The sequence below is a fragment of the Bubalus kerabau genome, chromosome 4, assembly GCF_029407905.1.
Source record: "Bubalus kerabau isolate K-KA32 ecotype Philippines breed swamp buffalo chromosome 4, PCC_UOA_SB_1v2, whole genome shotgun sequence".
Lineage (NCBI taxonomy): Eukaryota > Metazoa > Chordata > Mammalia > Artiodactyla > Bovidae > Bubalus > Bubalus kerabau.
In genome coordinates, this window is record NC_073627.1 from 151,384,048 (window position 1) to 151,404,186 (window position 20,139).

Sequence of the window (20,139 nt, forward strand, 5' to 3'; positions counted from 1 at the left end):
ATTTCTTACATGTATCCTTGCCACCTCTTCTTAATCTCTTTTTCTTCTGTTAGGTTCTTACCATTTTTGTCCTTTTTTGTGCCCATCCTTGCATGAAATAATGACTAGGAACTAGTAACTAAGACCAGATATATTCTTTGTTATACCACGGATCATCAAATGAGGTATCAAGGAGGATGTGGCATTTGTGTGATATCTTGAAAGATGGGTAGAATTTAAACATTTGAAAATGGAGAAAAGTGAATTCCAGTTTGAGAAATCACACATGGGCACATACTCAAAAATGCAGAGTTTGATACATAGAAATATATCAAGCAAGTACTTTTTAAGCTTTAGTGTCAGGTCTTAAAAAGCAATAATAAGATAAAGCCAGATTGGGGGGGGGTTCATTTAATGATATTTATTAATCACAGAACCTTGTATTTCTACAGAGCAGAAGAAAAAAGAGATCTGCTTATGTTTTTCCGAAGCCTACGTTTCTTTGTGGAGTGGTGTGACTATCGTAAGCGCACATTTAAACATTTCAAGGTAGAGTCTAAAGTCTTTCAATTTAAACATATATGGAAAGTGAAGCTGATGTCATTTTGGGGATTTAAGATAACATTCTTAAAGTTTTCAAACAATAGAAAATATTTTTATTGGCTTCCGGGATTTGCATTTGTTTGCAATAAATAGAGGAGGAATGCTTCTGTAGAAGTCAGTGAACCATTTTCACTGAAAGAAAAATAATTATAGTCATATTTATTTTATAATATACATTTTGAAAAATTAATCTGTCAAGGATACTTGAAGTAAAATGCCAAATGCTAGTAAAGAATATAAGCGTAGAAGCCTTATAATGTCATAATGTAATCTTTACATCCTGAATCACTCTCTGTATTTAAGCTTCTTATTTATTGTATATTTCAAGTTTAAATATTGAGGTCTGATTCTTATAAAGTAATGCTTCTTAGGCCTAATGCAGATACATTCAAAGACATTTTTAAAACTCCCTGTTTTTGTTTGTCATAGCTAGAATTATGTTTGGCTACGTTGTAATCCTCCGACTCATGCTTAGCTGGATAGGATCAAATTACTGACAGCAGGAATCCACACAGAAATCAGTTCTGAAAGAGTTCACATGAATAATATGGCAAGGTTCAGGTTTCCTCCAAATCCTGAGTCATGACTTTTGTCATGACTATTGTTTCTATGACTGGTGCTAACACTCATTTATTTTGGATTCTTTCTTTAAATCATCGTCATCATCATTTGCATTTTATTTGGTTGAGCTAATCTGTCAAGCATAGGATTTTCTTTTTTTTTTTTCTTTTTTTTTTTTTCCCTCCCGCCGCCCCCGGCTGTCCCGGCCAGGATTTTTTTTAGAACGAAGCATGCTGATATCTGTACTGTACTGTGGTCCCTTGAGGTGTTCTCAGGATCATGTTGTTTACTTGCAGGTGCTCTTGAACAAGAACAGTTAAATAGCTCTTCTTCAGAATTGGTAAAATAGAGTAATGATTGAGGAGCATGCTGGCAGTTATGATAATAAATCATATCATATGGCCATTTACTTATACAGTAGGATGAGCTGTGGGAAATGTGAGCACTAGTTCCATTTTCAAGCTGACTTTCCTTGACATGTTTTTAAGGCAAGTGGAGAAGTATAATTGGTGTGCTTTTCCTGTAGCAAATAAAGTGCTTATTTGAGCTGGTCTTTGCTGGTGACAAGGTTGTTAGAATGGAAAGAAACAGTCACATGGTTGTGCAGGCATCACCAGTGTTTATCTACAGAATGTTTTATTCATCGCAAACTGAAAACCTTGTCCCCTTTAAACACTTAATTTGTCATTCCTCTGTCTCCCAGCTTCGGGAACCATGACTCTATTTTCCATTTCTGTGAATTTGACTAAGTATCTTGTTCAAGCAGAATCATAAAATTTGTTCTTTTTGCCAGATTATTTCACTTAACATACTGTCCTCAAGATTTATTTATATTGTAGCATGTGTCAGAATTTCATTCCTTTTTAGCCCTGGATACTATTCTGTTATATGCACTTACCAAACTTTGTTTATTCATCTTTAATAGACTCTTAATTGTTTTTACCTTTTGGCTATTGCGAATAGTCCTTCTCAAGTCATTGGTGTACAAATATCTATTCAAGTCTCAGTTTTAATTCTTTTAAGTATATATACCTGTGAGTGGAATTGCTGGATTGTATGGTAATTCTTTCTTTCAGCTTGCACCACTTTACATCCCCAACAGTAGGGCATGAGGCTTCCAATTTCTTCACATCCTTGCCAACATTCATTATTGTCTGGGTTTTTGTTTTGTTTTTTTTTGTAGCCAAACTGTTGGGTGTGAATTTCTATCTCTTTCTGGCTTTGATTTGCATTTCCTTCCCTAATGATTAGTGACCTTGAGTATCTTTTCATGTGCTAATTGTCCATTTGTATTTCTTCTTTGGAGCAATGTCTGTTCAAGTTCTTTGTCCCTTTTTGCATCAGGTTTTTTGTTGTTGTTGAGTTGTAGATATTTTTTTATATATTTACCTCATCAAATATGATTGGCACATATTTTCTTCCATTCACTGAATTGTCTTTTCATTTTCTTGATAGTGTTCTTTGATGTATAGAAATTTTTAATTTTGAAGTCCAATTTATCTATTTTTTTCTTTTTTATCCTGTGCTTTTGGTGTCATATCCAGGAAATTGTTGCCAAATTCAGAGTCCTACAGAATTTTCTCTTTATTTTTAGTAGGAGTTTTATAGATTAGCTCTTAAGTTTAGGTATTTAATTCAGTTTGAGTTAATTTTTGTGTATGTTGTAAGCCTGCAGTCCAACTTCATTCTTATACAAGTGAATATCCAGTTTTCCTAGCACCACTTGTTGAAGAGACTGTCTTTTCCTAATTGAGTGGTCTTGATGCCTTTTTCAAAAATCATTTGATTGTACATGAAGTTTTGTTTCTGGTCTCACTATTCTATTCCATTGGTCTATATGTCTGTCCTTATGCCAGTATCACACTTTTAATTACTGTAGCTTTGTAGTTACATTTTGAAATGAGGAAGTGTAGAATCCTCCAGTCTTGTTCTTTCTTTCAAATTTCTTTTGACTGTTTGGAATTCCTTGAGATTCCATATGAATTTTGGTGGGTTTTCTCAGTTCTTCAAAATATTACATTGAGATTTTGATAAGGATTATTTTGAATCTATGAATTGTTTTGGATAGTGTTGACATACTAACTTTTCCATCTTTCATTCATGAACACAAGCTGTCCTTCTATTTATGTGTATCTTCTTTAGTTTCTTTCAGGAATGTTTGTAGGGTAAAATATTTAAAATTTTAATCTTCTGTTTCTTTCATTATCAGTGTCAAAAATAAAGCATTATCTATTTAAGATAATGGAAATGAGCATATTTTTACTTTTATTATTTTATCATGAAATGAAAAAACACCAATATTTGTTCTGGAAATAGGATAGAGACCAACTTGATTCTAATTTATAATTGATGTTAGAAATAATGTTGGTAATTTTTATATACGCCCTTCAGACTTTTATTTCTAAAGCAGTGATAATTTTATATGCAACCCCAAAGAAGTGTGGAAGCTAAGAATTTTGAATGGGATTTGGGCAAGAGGAAAGTAATTTCAGGAATTTCAGTCTGGCAGCAGTGCCATTATAAATCATTACCATTAGATTAGAGATAATTCTTATCTTTAAACATATCAGTTAATCGTGGATCTTTAGAAAATGTTTCTGAGATGCTTTCTTGTGAATATATGGCCTATTTTCATGAACATGAATGTGTATGGGTGGTTGGGAAGGTGGTGCGCAATAGTAATGCCACAGAATTTGCTTTGTTTTCATATCTTATATTTGGATAAATTTATTGATAAGATTCATTCCTATAGTATAAAAAATATTTTGTTGATATGTCATAACTGAAAGACTTTACAGTGGAGAACTTTATGGCTATATTCTGAGAAACAGAGTGGACTCTCAGTTTTTTTAATAAGCATACTGATTTTGATGTGCCTAGCTTCCTAAAATGTTTTGTGGTGGACTTAGAATGTTGATTATTTAGATTAAATAAATTTTTGTACTACTTTACTAAAGCTTTTAATTGTATGACCACAGAACAGAATAATTGAACATTACTATATTAGCCCTTTGTCAAGAGAGTAAAATTATGCTTTATTTGGAAAGTTTTGCTTAGGTATAAGACTATACCCTATTTCTCAGGCTAAGTAAAAATATAGTAGCTGCCTTAAAAGAAAGAAAACAGAGTTCCTACTTCATAATGAATAATGTATAAATCATAAAAGAAAGAAAAGTGAGAGATCCTTAGAAATATTCAGCTTTTCAAAGTCTTTGGAACATATGCCTTAAAAGGTTTAGGGATCCAGTGGAAGCCAGGAAAGACAGTTGAAAGTTTCTTGGACTTATCTTTTAACTTTGTAACACTTCTTAATTTTGGGTATTTATATAAAAACATACCTTTTAAGTGGTACTCTATTACTAACTACAGGGATTTTGTAATTCTGTTCAAATATTTTCACATTTCTGTTTTGAACTTAGAGATTCAATCTTACTTTTTACTTGTTATATATAAGACTTTTTTTTTAACATCCTTGCTTAAAGCATAAGTTCCTTCAATAGTCAGATGCAAAATTAATATTAAATATTTATGCTCCTTTAGACATTGTTGAGACAGATTATAAGTATGTGTGTACTTTAGCTATGCTCCATTGATAGTGGTTAAATGTATGACCCTACAGGCAATCTTTTTAAGCAGATAAAACTGTTGGGATGTTTTCCCAGGATGATGGGGTTGCCCTCCAAGCGTATCTCTTCAATGCGGTCCCGAATATAACTGGTGTCATTAGCCTTGCAGAATGTATCATCTGTAATTGAAGTTATGTTGTTAAACTGGAAAACAAAAGGGAAAAATTGTTTATAAACTCCAAATCATTCTTTTGTATGCTATGTAATGAGGTCTGGCAGAATATTTTATCTGTCGATAAAAAGTGATTTTTAAAATACTGTACATACTGTATATCCATCTTCATGGTAATAAAAAACCCTGTCTGAGCAATCTGAGCCTCCCTTTTTAAAGTCTACAGTATTACTTTGAAAGAACAGACTACTTGCTTTTTCTAAGAATAAAACTCATGTATGTAACAAATTTCTGAGTACAAATAAGATTATACTAGCTGGAAAATGTATCCTGTTGTAGAGTGTCAACTCAAAATGGGTACTGTGTCCTTAAATGTATTTTAAAGAAGTAAAAAGAACAAATGAGAATTCTTGTGATGGTGAAAGACTACTTTTAGTTTCTTTTTATTCCCTCTTCACTTTTCTGTTACCCTTGATGTTGGACAATAAAGTCAGCTGGGAAGTCTCCAAAAGCAAGTGTTTACTGCTATTTGGAGAAAGAAACATAAACCACGTCTTAGTGTCCCCTAACTTCAAATCCACATGTCGGATTAACTAGGAGATGCCAGGTACACACCTGGAGACAAGCCATCCTATAAGAGCAGACCTCATACCTGGTGTTACTGATCCTTTGGCTTTGCTCTGAATAGAACTGTGGCTTCTGGGCAAGAGAGAGCATTTGACTAAATATTAATGCTTTTGATGGACAACATTTACATATAAGTAAGTGAATTTCCTAATGAATTGTAAGATTGACCCATAGTAATTTGAATTAAAGTCTGATACTGTGAAAGGAGCAATCATACCTGAAGATGAATTACACGCAGACTTTCTGGTAAATTAAGAGGCACAGATTCCAAAGCATTGTGATCCAAGTAGAGGAAGGAGAGGTTATGCAGTTTCTGTAAGGAAAAGGTGCTTTTGCTTGAGTTGATACCTGAGATCAGTGCATTTCTTCACGACTCAAGCTATATACACATATATATAAATATACATATGTATAAATACATAGATATAGTCATGTATCAATACTATTAATCATTGGTATGGTAGTTTTTGATTTGGTGGGATTTTTTGTTTGTTGTTTTGGTTTTACAAGTAGTGTATTTCAGTCCTTTACAAAGGGCAATAGAACCCTAATGCATCCCCATGTCTGTCTACTCATCTCACATCTGAATACCCAGTCATAGCCAGCCTCAGCCCTCATGTCAATTTCTGGGGCTCTTTATTTATTTTTTTTTTTTAATTTTATTTTATTTTTAAACATTACATAACTGTATTAGATTTGCCAAATATCAAAATGAATCCACCACAGGTATACATGTGTTCCCCATCCTGAACCCTCTTCCCTCCTCCCTCTTTAAATTTGTCTTTGGAATAGGTGATGATGTTAATGCTTATGCGGGATTGTATTTGGATCCTGGTACTGCTATAACCTCTCTTGAACCTCCAGAACTTCCCATTTCAGCTCCACTAACTTGTAGTAGAATGAATATTCCTAAGAGATGTGTGTGCTTGTTAGTAAGATATCTTCCAAAGCAATGTATTAAATACGTGGCTGGGTATGATTTTTCTTTTTACCCCGCTAAGAGGTCTACATTAGATTACTCTTCATAATCAATAACCCATTATTGTGTATAATTCTGTAGTTTCAAGATATAGTTTCCCCTGACAGTAATGTTTTACCTTACTTTTGATATACATCCTATGGCAGAATTTGGATTCTTTTTTTTTGTTTTTTTTTTTAGAATTAATTTGTTGTTATTTTAATCCTTTCTTAAGCATCCTACGTGTGTGCTTAGTCACTCAGTCATGTCCAACTCTGTGTGACCCATGGAACCCACCAGGCTCCTCTGTCCATGGGATTTTCCAGGCAAGAACAGTGGAGTGAGTTGCCATTTCTTACACCAGGAGATCTTCCTGAACCAGGGAATCCAACCCAAGTCTCCTGCTTTGGTGGATAGATTCTTTATCACTGTACCACCTAGGAAGCCCTCTTAAGCATCCTACAATCCATTATATAAGAATCAAGCTCCTGTCTTCCCCAGTGGACCTCTTTACATGGATTAGAGTGACTTGATTTTACGTGGCTTTTGCAGCCTTGGGCATTAAGCAAAACTAGAAAATAGCTGACTTTATCATTTTGATGCCAATTTGTCATTAATCCCTTCTGTAATCCATGTGTAAAATAGTCAAATACTTCTTTTGTAAATGTTGACCAGCTCCTGTAGGTCTTTAACATACCAGTTATTCAAAGGTTTACCTGCTCAAATTGTGTATGTTCAAATTACAAGCATTTTTTTTGTTTGTTTTTAAAGTAAGTCCAGTTTCTGCAAGTCCCCTAAGAGTTCCTTAACTTCTGAGGAACTGTTAGAAATTGTCAAAAGGAGCTACAATCCTGTATTTTGAGCAAGGTCTTCTGTTGCTAACCAGTAGCAGGATTATCTCAACCTTTTATCTGGGGTTTCTTCCAGGACTGGGAATGAGTACTTCAGATCTATGGAAATCCTGGGCTGAGGTGATTACTTCTCTGTAGACTGCATTTTGAGACAACCTGGCTACCTAAATCAAAGTAAATCGCCTTCCCTTTTTCCTGAGCATTTATTTTCTTGAATGATTAAATTAAGAAATATATTTAATTTTTACTACATACAGAATTTTGTATTAGGTGCCATCATGGAATTCAAAAGAATATTTCCCTACAGAATTCTATGGGCTAATACTTTTAAGTATTAAAAATAAAATTCAGTCTTTACAGCATGATTTTTCTGGTGTTTATGAATTACTAATACTGTAGGGAAGAAGAAACACAGGAAAACTTCCATTTTGAGGTTTTGGAGACTCTTGGTACCATGAGTCTTTGTCTATATAAATAAATATTTGCTGTGTGAACAAAGGAAAGAGATGTGACACCAGGTAGTCCCATGAAACCAAATAAAGTTATTTTAAGTGAGGTACAGGCATAAGCTAGACTTGAATAAGCCTAACAATATCACTATTTATTATGTAATAGTTTTAAAACAAAATTCTAGGCTATAGTTTCTTCTTCTTTTATCATGTTATTATTGGCTGTATAACAATGATATTATGCTCAGTCATACTATAAAATACTTACTTTGAATGTATTTGCTTTGATTCCTCTACTCTTGATTTTGTTATATTTTGCATTAAATAAAGTAAGCTTGGGAGGGAGAACTGGAAGCTTCAGTAGTTGATTTTCAGCTAATGTAAGTTCTTCTAACAGAGAAAGTTTTGAAAAAGTACCGTCTTCTATGTCTTCAATCAAATTTCCCGTAAAATCAAGTCGTCTTAAGTTAGCTTGAAGGAAAAATATACAAACAATACAAAAAAATTTGTTTTAAATACATGAAGTTAAATTCTTAATTGTGTGGACTGAGGAAAAGCATTTATTTAACAGGTAATTCAAATTTCTTCTATGTTTAGTGCTTTGCAGAACATGTACAATTAATAGCTCAGTAAGTTTTATTGAATGAATACTCAGCATGTACTCAGTGCTTGACACTGATGGCGTTTCTCACTGGAGTTCTAGAATTTCAGGTTTGGAAGGGAACTTTAAGTTAAGAGAGTCCTTCCATCCTTTTTTGTTTGAATTCTGAGTATGTTCAAGTAATATGAAAGAAATTTTTTGTTGCAAATTATGGAAAGCAAGCATTATGTTTGATTGAATAGAATCATGTAAATATTTGTGAATTTCTTGCCATCCTGTTGCGTTTTGATTATGGGTTTGTTTTGTTTGCATTAGTTGCTCAGTTGTGTCTGACTCTTTGCAACTCTATAAACTGTAGCCCACCAGGCTCCTCTCCTCTGTCCCTGGAATCCTGTCCAGGCAAGAATACTGGAATGGGTTGCCATTCCCTTCTCCAGGGGATCTTCCTGACCCAGAGTTTGAACTCAGGTCCTCCTACATTGCAGGCAGATACTTTACCATCTTAGCCACCAGGGAAGCCCCTGTGATTGTGGGTATATTATCTTAATCTTTCCATGCCTTATTGCTTAAAAACAACAAAGGCAAAAAAGTTCCCTATTTTGTTAACGTGGAACATACTGAGAGAGAAATTCAATACGTGTGTGTATGTATGCATCACTTTTGTTCTGTCTAGGATGATAAGGAGATATGGTCACTTCTCACTATTTAAGGTAGTCACCTATAAAGTCGACACAAATGCTGATTTAGTGAATATGGAACTATTGCTCCTAGGGAATATACGGATTCGAGCCTTTCATCACACATTTTCATCAGCCAATCAGAAAATTGTATGTGTGTTTCTTTTTTAAAGGCATCTTATTTAGTATATATTGTTGCTACATTAATATTAAACTCACGGCCAACAGCACTGTAACTCACTTAAATGAAGACTACTTAACACGTATTTTCTCTGGAAGGCACATCACAGCCTTCTTGCAGTTAGAAATAATATACAGCACTTCAACACTATATTTAGGGAGTGTTTCAAACAGCAAAAAAAAGCCAAAAAATGAAAAGTGAAAAATATTGCACTAAGTAGACTGTAAACGAAGTACTTGTTTAAAGCTGAAATAAAAGACAAAGCATCTTGTTCTACCTCACCTGGATGACTCAGATTTTTTGCCACTGTGCACATGCCTGTGAATAACCCTGAAAGTGCTAGAAGTATTTATTTTGGGGTTACAAATAAATTTTATAAAGTAGGTGAGTTTGAAAACATAAAATCCACAAATAATGAGAAACAACTGTATTCAGTCAGTTGGAACTACCAGTGACAGCATGAATTCAGGATGGTTAATCTCGTCAATGTGTAGTGGAGCCAGTGTGCATTTCTTGGTATCATTTTCTTCAGAAGCCCTCGACAAAATTGGAATATAGGAAACTTTTCTGTAATGAGTGATCCAGGACTTGGACTTGACTGCAGAAGTAGTTGCTGTGTGTGGTGCTCATAGCAACACCCTCCTGGCAGGATACTTAAAATACCCCAACAGTGACTATCCTACGTGTGACCTAGAAACTTGTGTTTATATGAGTTAAATAACTAACATGAGTTAACACTAATATTTTATTTAAAATTAGCTTACGTATGTCTGCAAAATCTTTGGCGGTCAGCTTTTTAATTTTGTTGAATCGTGCATAAAGATAGGCTGATTCCTTTGGCAAAGGTGGTACAGCATCAATGTCAACTTCTTCACAGTATACAGAGCCACTTAAACAAACACATAGCAGGCATGTAGGCATTTCTGAATTGGGAAACAAAATCATAAAAATCAATAATTTAAAAATATCTGACCTCTAGTATTAAAATTCTTGCTATGATGAATGTTATTACTAATTTGAAAAGATACTTTACACAATTATAGATGATAACAGGAAAGATGTTATGGCCATATTAGCTAGTGATCTATATTGTATCTGGTAACTCAGCATAATTTTATTTTAAATTCTGTAATACACAATCTCTTTTATTCTCCTGTCTGTTTTGGCAATGATCATTTATTTAATTGCTGAATTGGTTGACAGTTACATTTCTTCATTTGCATATCAAAAAATCATAAAGCTGGACTTAAGGTAAGCACAAGTTTGATTTATCACTTGGGGTAGTGCAAACACATTTCTAATGAGTTTGTTGTTCAGTTGCTAAGTCATGTCCTCCTCTTTGCAACCCCATGCACTGCAGCACACCAGGCTCCCGTCTCCTTCACTGTCTCCCGTAGTTTGCTCAAATTCATGTCCATTGAGTTGGTGATCCTATCTAACCATCTCATCCTCTGCCACCCCCTTCTCTTTTTGCCTTCAATTTTTCCCTGCATCAGAATCTTTTCCAGTGAGTCAACTCTTCACATTAGGTGGCCAAAGTATTAAGAGGTTCAGCCTCAGCATCAGTCCTTCCAATGAAACTAATTAGTGAAAGTATGAACTTGGAATCATAGAGAATTTTGAGTTTTAGCTTCATAATAATCTCCTCCAATCTCCCTTAAACTTAGATTCAAGTAAAAGTCATTTCCAGCAACAACAACAGCAACAAAAATTTGGAGTCATTGTGGGCACTTTTAGAATCCCATTGCACGCTGCATCATTTTTTTTTAATTTAAATTTATTTATTTTAATTAGAGGCCTGTATCATTTATTGTACTTACTTGTCATGCCTTCATCCTGGAAGAATTCCTTAGTCTTTGTTTTTTATATCTTTTTACTGTTTTGGAAATTTTTGAATTTTTTAAAAATTTATTTTCAGGGCATTTATTTTGCAGAATGTCTTTCAACTGGGGTTTATAAAAAAGGTTCCTCATTTTTGGCAGGAATACTACAGAAATAATGTTTCATCCTCTGTGTTATGTATCTGTCTCATTCCTTACAATGCTGTCTTGGGTAACTTGGTTCAGTTGGTGTCTGCCATGGTTCTCACCCTGTAAAATTACTGTTTTTCACTTTGTAATGAGTGTGTACCTTCTAGAGAAGTACTTTGAGATTCTAAACATCAGGTTTGTTATCAAACTTTCATGTTTTAAAACTCTAGTTTTCATCTCTTGATGAGTCTTACTTGAATCAAATTGTCCCAGATTAGTCGACAAGAACTCCTAAACTCTGTTTATCATCCCATAGCCTTTTTGTGATTCACTGTTATACAATAAGTTGCACATATTTAACTTGTATAATTTATAAGTTGGATGTCCATCACCACAATCAAGATAATTATCATATCCATCACTCCAAAAGTTTCCTCATGCTCTTTGGTAATTATCTCTCCCTCACAGTAACCACTAATATCCTTTTCTGTCATTATCTTAATATGTTAATATTATGAATATATTAAGGACCAGAAACTTAATATATTATTTCTGAAACTTTTATATCAAAAGAATGCAGTATATACTCTTTTGTCTGGCTTCTTTAACTCTGCATAATTATTTTGAGGGTCATCTATTTTTGCAGTATCAGTAATTCATTTCTATTTATTATTGAGTTCATTCCAATTTATTCCATTCTGTCAGTAGACACAGTTTATACAGTCATCTCTTACATATATTTGGGTTGTTTCCAGTTTGCAGCTATTTCAAAGAGAGCTGCTATGAACGTTAACATATGGACTTATCGCTTTCATTTCTCTTCTATAAATACCTAAGCATAGAATGGCTGTGTCTTATTATACATATATATTTTACGTTTTGGAAAAAGTGCTACTAAACTGTTTTCCAAAGTCATTGTGCCATTTTAAATTCTCGTTAGCAGTGCATGTAAGTTCCAATTGCTCCGCATTCTTTCCAACATTTGGTATGTGTGGTTGGACTTTTTGATTTTAGTCTTTCAAGTAAGATGTGTTGTGGTATCTCATGTTTGAATTTACATTTTCCTAATGACTAATGTGCTGAGCATCTTTTTATATACTTATTTGCCATCCACATGTTTTTGTGTGTGTGGTGAAGTGTCTACTCATGTCTTTTGCCTGCTTTTTAAATGGGTTTTGCATTATTAGTTTTGAATTATATATATTATATAGATATAAGTCATTTGTCAGAATATGTTTTGGAGAAAATGTTTTCTCCAGTTTCTGGCTTTTTTTTTTTTTAATTTTCTAATCAATGTCTCTTTAAAGAGCAAACATTTTTTATTTTAATAAATAATAATTGATTCCCTTATAGTTCATGCTTTTTGTGCTGTGTTTAAGAAATCTTTGCCAACCACCAAGTTTTTATCCTGTTTTCTTTTAAAAGTTGTATAGTAAGTCTTGATATTAGGTAGTGTAAATTCTCCAAATTTATTCTTCTTTAATGTTAACGTTTCTTCTAGGTTCTTTTCATTTTTATATAAATTTTAAACTCAGCTTGTTAATTACTTAAAGCCTGCTAGAATTTTAATTGGGACTGCATTGAATCTACAGATGAATTTGGGGAAAACAGACATTTTAATGATACTGAGTTTTCTGGTCCTTGAATACAGTGTATCTCTATCTATATATTTAGGTCTTTTTAAATATCTCTCCGCATTATTGTCTGGATTTTAGTGAATAAATCTTATACATCTGTCATACATTTATACATATTTTTTTTTATATTTTGATTGAAAAATTAAATGTCTCTACTATTCTTTGAGAGCTTACTTATTTTCTGGCATGCTGAGATGTCCCATACCAATCCTTGCCCTTTCCCTGCCCCAGGTCTGAAATCAGCTATTACTTTAAGAAGTACTGGTCCATTTCAGTGGAGAATGGTATTTAGAAACCAAGATTTGGGTGTGCATGTGCTCATTGCTACTGGGATCTCATTGTTCCTAGGATCTTTCAGCAAAGAGGACTGGGAAATATATTTATTTTTATTTTGCTCTCTTTTCATATATAATACAGAGAAGGAAATGGCAACCCACTCTAGTATTCTTGCCTAGAGAATCCCATGGACAGAGGAGCCTGGTGGGCTGCTGTCCATAGGGTTGCACAGAGTCGGACACGACTGAAGTGACTTAGCATGCATGCATGCATTGGGGAAGGAAATGGCAACCCACTCCAGTATTCTTGCCTGGAGAATCCCAGGGACAGAGGAGCCTGGTGGGCTGCCATCTATGGGGTCGCATAGCGTGGGACACGACTGAAGCAACTTAGCAGCAGCATGTATAATACATACATACACACGTATATGTTTTTATACATGGACACACTACACATGGACACACATGTAAACATATATAATATATATGTACCATATGCTCATATAAAACCATAAACATATCATATGCATATATGCACATACATACTCATACAGGGAAGCAAACATGTTTATATCTTTTTCTGTATATCTGTATACAAACCAGGAGTTGATGCTGATACCTTTCATTCCAGTCCATTCCACTCCATTTCCATAGTGTTCCTTCTAGCCTTCCCCCTGACCATATCTTTTAACACCCTTCTCTGATTATGAGAGACCTGACTCTCTGATCCACTTTGTATTTACTTTGCTCAATCCTAGAACACACGTTAAGTAGTTTCATTATTGTTAACCTATAACACTATGGAAAACAAACCTACTCATTGGAATTTTAGTATTTGTCTACTGAAAGTATACATCAAAATACTGAGTTACTTCAGTTAGATTTCCCTTCCTGTAATGTGTTATGTTATTCATTTGAAATACAATTAAGTTTGTATTTTTCTGTTTGTTTGTCAGTTTGGGTTCTTTTTATCTTATCCTTGTTGATTTTATTTATGAATGTACTATATTTATTTGCTTATGTGAATATAATGTTCTAAAATCAAATATGCACAAAAAGTGTGCTCAGAGAAGTTCTGCCACCTTTTCCCTGTACCTGTAGTTCCCGTCTCTCCCTCCTTCCACCCCTAGTCCATCTGTAACCCATAGGTAACTAGTCTCAGCTTAATTGCCCTTCTTGAATTTCTTTCACACAAGTGTATCTTCTCTTATATCCCTTTCATTTTTAGAAGAGACAGCATAATGTAGATACTCTTTTGCACTTTGGTTTTTTTCACATAATCTCTTCTAGAAATCAATCCATATTCGTTATAGAAATCTTCCTCATTCATTTTTACCACTGCATAGTATTCCCTAGGTAGATGTACCATACTTTATTCAACCACTCTTCAATTTATGAATAATTAGATTGTTTCCAATATTTTGCTGTTGCAAGCAATCCTTCAGAGATTTTGCATATGTATTTTCTTACTTTTGAAGATATATCTTTAGGATAAATTCCTAGAGGTCAGTTGCTAAGTCACAAAGTAAATGCATATTAGGCTTCATCAAATATTACCAAATTCCTCTCTGTTCTACCAATTTGCATTACTATCAGCAACATATGTCAGTGTCTGATACCCCACAGGTTTTGCCAGTGGAATATATTAATATATTGTCACACTTGTGTCAGATAGGTTAAAAAACTTTATCTCAATTTAAATTTACATGTGAGATTGAACACCTTTTATGTGTTTAAGGGTCATTTTTATGTCATTTTGTGAATTGTCTGTTCATACCTTTTGCCCATTTTACCCATGGATTTTTTATCAGTTTCTTTTTCCCAGATTTTTACTTGTTCTTTATAAATTAGAGATATTAACTCTTTACAATGGTGTATATTGAAAATATTTTTCTCAGTTTTAAGTTGTCTTCAGCTTCATTTATGATGATTTTTGCCATGCAAATGTTTTTCATTTATGGAGTCAAACTTACTGGTCTTTTCTATTATCATCTCTGGATTTTGAGACATCCCACAGTCAAGTTATCTTCTACTATTTAAATGGTTTCACTTTTTACATTTAGACCCTAATTTATTTGAAGTTTATTTTTCTGTATAAGAGGGATATAATTGTATCCCTTTTCAAGGTTGTCCCAGACTCAGTTTTTAAAAAGATCATCTTTGGGACTTCCCTGGTGGTCCAGTGGCTAAGAATCCATCTGCCAATGCACGGGACATGGGTTCGATCCCTGGTCTGGGATGATGCCACATGGCACAGAGCAACTAAGCTCCTGAGCCACAGCTACTGAGCCCACATGCTACACCTATCAAAGCATGAGCACCTAGAGCCTGTGCACTGCAGCAAAGGGTAGCCCCATCTGCAACTAGAGAAAACTCACAGATAGCAATGAAGACCCAGAGCAGCCATACATAAATAAATAAATATTTTTTAAAAATAAAAACATCATCTTTGCTTCAGTGATTAAAGATGGTCCCTTTGTTATTTACTAAATTTCTATATTTATTTCTTTCTGTCTGTGGACATTCATTCATGCACCAGTATTATACTTATTTTAAGTACGGAGGCTTTAAAGTATGTTCTGATAGGTGATTTCATGCAGATCTGATTTTCCATCTGAACTTGAGGATCAACCTTACCCAACTCTTTAAAGAAGTTTATTGTTACAGATTTAGGGAGAACTACCATCTTTGTAATATTAAATCATCCTATCCACGAGCAAGAAATGTCTTTTAATTTCTTCTAGTCTATTTTCACTATGATGCTTTTCAAATTTCTTGAGATATATTTTCTGTTTTGTTTCATTTTAACTTTATTGTAGCACTATAGAAATTAGTGTGTGGTTTTTTTTTTTCATATTGTCACCTGAAATAATGGTCTGTGAGAGAGCAATAATAAACCAAATAGAAACTAATAAGTAGTACTTTGTAATTTGTTATTTTAAAAGTTTTCTATTGTTTTAATTGAAACATACATTATAATTATGTATATAACCATTTCTCCTGTGAATTTCTTAAAAGCAAAAATAATATTTTATTTACTTTATCCTCAGACTACATGTGAAAGTGAAAGTCGCTCAGTTGTGTCCAACTCTTTGGGACCCCATGGGCTATACAATCCATGGAATCCTCTAGGCCAGAATACTGGACTGGGTAGCCAGTCCCTTCTCCAGGGGATCTTCCCAACCCAGGGATTGAACCCAGGTCTCCTACATTGCAGGCAGATTCTTTACCAGCTGAGCCACCAGGGATTTGCAACTAATTGGAATTTAACAAGTATTTCTTGAATTGATTTTATATAGATAGAAGCACACACTTTATAGAGGCTAAACCCAAACTGAACTTTGGTTGTTCTTGAATGTTCCTATTACATGTTTTTCACTCATAATGTGGAATGGCAAATGGTGAAAATTCACAATATACCTGTTTGACTTTATCATTGGAGATAAAATTCCACTGTTCGGATTTACTGTATCCTGATGCAATTTTGAACTATAGCAAATAAAGTTCCATTGTAACCTACTTTTTAAGGCTCCTTTTAAAAATAGGATAATAGAGTATTCATACTTACCATCATTTTCTTTCTTGGGGGATAATGGCGTTATATTCTCATCTTTTTGTAATTGAAAACTTTTCTTATCGGGTACCATTATCATAGTTTCTTTTTCCTATTGGAAAAATAAACGTTTATTTACAATTATTTACAATTTGGTAATTTTGGTATTATTTGCAATTTGGACTGTAAAACTGAGGGATTACAGACAGCATTCTCCCATAAATGTTCTGGTTGAACAGTCCTTCCCCTCTCCATTTGTCTATTAAGTGCTGTTGAATTCTGCTCCACTTCACAAATATCTTGGTCCCTGTGTTTAGAGAGACTCCTAAAGCAATGTAAAGAGAAGAAGCAGAGAACTTTTTTACTTACTACTTTTTAGGGACCAGGAGATTTTGAAAGTATCCTTTAAACTGATTGATAAGATTGAAATCAGCCATGTGAGCCGACAGCTTGTTATAATAGGCCTTTTTTTGTTTTTTCCTAAGCACCTGGGAAGTGCTGGGACTATTTATACATATATTATTAATATATACATATATGATAATAATAATACTAGGATATTAGCCAACTTCATTGAAAGAAATTGTAGTATTAACATTTGCTCATCTGTACTGAAAAAAAAGAATCTATTATAACTGTTCAGTCTTAAAATACTTATCATCTTATTTATAGTAGAGAACTTTTGAAGAAATCAACATTGTTAAGTATTTGGCTGCATCTCTTATTTTCCATTTTGCGTGTGTGTGTGAGAGAGACACATATAGACACTGTAGGCAGGCAACAGATCCTTATGTGCTGTATTAACTTTTTCTTTGTCCAGTATTCATTTCTGTGTTCCAGTAAAACCACAAGTAATTACTTAGTCCCTGTACAAGCAGAATATGAAAAATGTGGTAGGAAAGTCATCTCTGTAGACAATGACAGTGACAGTTACTTGGTAAAATGGTAGAGCCTAAATTGTGAAATTGATTGAAAATCATGCTGCATATTAGTAGTTTTAATTTTTTGATACTGTATAGTTGACATACGTGAATTATTATGAAATCCTGTAGATACAAAATAAGCAGTACTCTTCTATTTATGTACTTGAACTACTTCTTCCTAAAATAATAAACCTTAAGCTGGTAATCCATCTTTATTTTTCCTAATACACATTTCTCCTATTTTATTTTAATATGCAAATAAAAGGCACTATGTATCATGACTTAAATGTAAATCTCTGCTGATAAGAGATCATCTTTAAATTGAATTTTCCTTAAATTTTATATTTCAAATTTTAGTTTTCCTTAAATTTTATGTTTTGGTTGTTACAGATACTATTTGGTTATCATAGAGTCTATTTATTAATTTGGGAAGCATGCATACTTTAAAAATATAATTTAGGGACAGTTATTTTGAATTGTTTTGAATCATTTCAAGTGCTTTTCCTTTCCTCTTAACCTTATCAGACACATTCAGAAAAAAACAAAAACATGCATTTAAATGGGTGACTATTTTAGAAATTAAATTTAGAGTAGAAATAAAATACCTTAGTACTTTTTCCATCCAGGTATTTATCCTCATAATCTTGGCTAAAAAAGGTTTCTTCAAGATTATCTGTTCCATAATCATAGATAATGCGTGAATCCTGCTGAGATGGTGGTGCTGGCTTTATCAGAGGCACAAACAGGAACAGGAGAAGTGTAGATTGCAGAGTCTTCATTTTAATAGAAATTAAGGTGACTGAAAACTAATAAGCTAGTGGCCTGCTGACTGTGGGACAATACTCTCTTTTTCCCTGGAAATAAAAATGCAGACCATCGAAGCAATATTTAAAAGCTTAGAGGACTTTTTGGCAGGGTATACGCAGCAGGGGCCAGCGAACAGTATTTAACCCTTTGTGATCTTTAATTAGATGCTAAAAGTTTTTATGTATCAGTGATGTTCTGAAAAATAGTTTCAGAAAATGGTTTTAGTTCTTTTTCTATCAAAAATCCAAGCAACGTTGATAATTTCAGTTTTTTAATAATTAGGTACCTTGAACAAAGGTATGCAATTGAAGTCTTCTTAGAATACCTGTAATATAAACAGTTAAAATGAAGACCCATGATCCTGTCTCATGTGAGTTAAAAATATCATATTTCAGCTTTGCTACTTTATAAGAACTCCTGATTTGTATTGGTATGAGCAGAAACAAGTTCCAGGAACAGTTTTAAAACTTAAACTTTAAATTTAACATTATGAAAAATAGTCATTAGCATTTACTTTTAGGTGATACAGAATATTGAAAAACCCATAATTTCAAATTCCTCAGTTTCATAATTTCCATAGATATATTATTTTTAGGTAATAGCATTTCTTTTAAAATTTAAGGTATGAAAAATGCAAAAAGTATTGCAGACTAGAAAAATAATAGAACTTTAATCAAAGATTTCAAGGGAATGAAATGGGAAAGATTCTTTTAAGCTCACCACTGGATTTTATCTGGTGGTACACATTTTCTACTTTTTCTTAAGTAACTTCAGACAGAATCACTCAGAATTGCTGGTGCTGCATTTTAGGTACTAGTTTGTCAAAAAAGTCAGTGGTTGAAATTAAGCATAACATGGTTTTGTGACTTTTGCAGCACGCTGTTCTTGCCTGCATGGACATGCAAGTTATGCGGTGATATACTTAAGTGCTTGTTAAAAAATAGTTATCCGAGGTAACTGAGACTTAAAAAGATTAAAGATTGCCTTTATATTTACTAAGATTGTTATATGTCACATTTTAACAAACAATATTTAAAATAATATGTGAGAAAAGAGCCTACCGTTGTAGCTGTTTTGAAGTTTTTTGTGGTTTTCCTCAATAGATGGTCATGGCTTGCATTAGCCCCAAGTGGGAGGGTGAATGAGAAAAGCTGTGGAGTGATTTCAAACTGTTGAGTAGAATTTCAGGGCCCAACAGCTTTAAAAGCAGTTTCCATGTGGTAGAGATCTTTGCCAACATTCTTTCTGCAGGGTGAAATGTAGTGTGTTGTACTAGAGAACTAAAATATTTGTAACTGCTGTACTCAGATTGCTTCCACTGATTATCATAAACTTCTGTTATTTTTTACCTTGTGTAATAAATAATCATAGCACAAATTATTTTTTAGTTTAGTCATTTGAGGCCCACTTCCCCCTTTATTTTGTTATATGTAACAAAAACTCAACTGTCAGAATCAGCTTTTTAAATATAAATGTTACAATTTGGGATTTGATAGTAAAATATGTTTTTGTTTGCTGAATGAAGAAAATAGTATTAATTACCTTAATATTATTTTTTTTGAAGTTGAAGTGGTATCTAGATAACTATGTGAACATCTTTAAAGATTAATTTTATCACTGGTACTTTTAGCAATCAAAGTAACCTTTCTTTCTCCTCTCAGCTGAAATTTCAGTAAGTGTGGATATGAATATTTTGTAAAAAAAAAAAAAAAATAGAAAGTGAAAGAATACTGGTTTGTTTTCTTTTCT

General features: G+C 33.4%; 2 protein-coding genes across 8 annotated transcripts in view; one reads left to right on the forward strand and one right to left on the reverse strand.

The window, feature by feature from the left end:
- CENPP (centromere protein P) overlaps window positions 1-20,139 on the forward strand; it is a 237,068-nt gene that overhangs the window by 61,570 nt on the left and 155,359 nt on the right. For 3 of the 7 annotated variants that reach the window (XR_008713798.1, XM_055579055.1, XM_055579060.1), the window contains exon 5: window positions 432-528. The exons of the other annotated variants lie outside the window; for them this stretch is intronic. Coding sequence is in view for 2 of the 3 variants with exons in the window: in XM_055579055.1 (XP_055435030.1) it covers window positions 432-528 (97 nt within the window). In the remaining variant the exon portion in view is untranslated. The remainder of the gene's footprint in view (window positions 1-431; window positions 529-20,139) is intronic. 7 annotated transcript variants of the gene reach the window in all.
- OGN (osteoglycin) lies at window positions 516-20,072 on the reverse strand. Its single transcript, XM_055579061.1, has 7 exons — window positions 19,452-20,072; window positions 18,189-18,715; window positions 16,676-16,772; window positions 9,990-10,148; window positions 8,035-8,237; window positions 5,726-5,821; window positions 516-4,913 (listed from the first exon to the last, which is right to left on the reverse strand). Exons 2-7 carry the CDS (start codon window positions 18,360-18,362, stop codon window positions 4,743-4,745), a joined length of 900 nt encoding a protein of 299 aa, XP_055435036.1. The 5' UTR covers window positions 18,363-18,715; window positions 19,452-20,072; the 3' UTR covers window positions 516-4,742.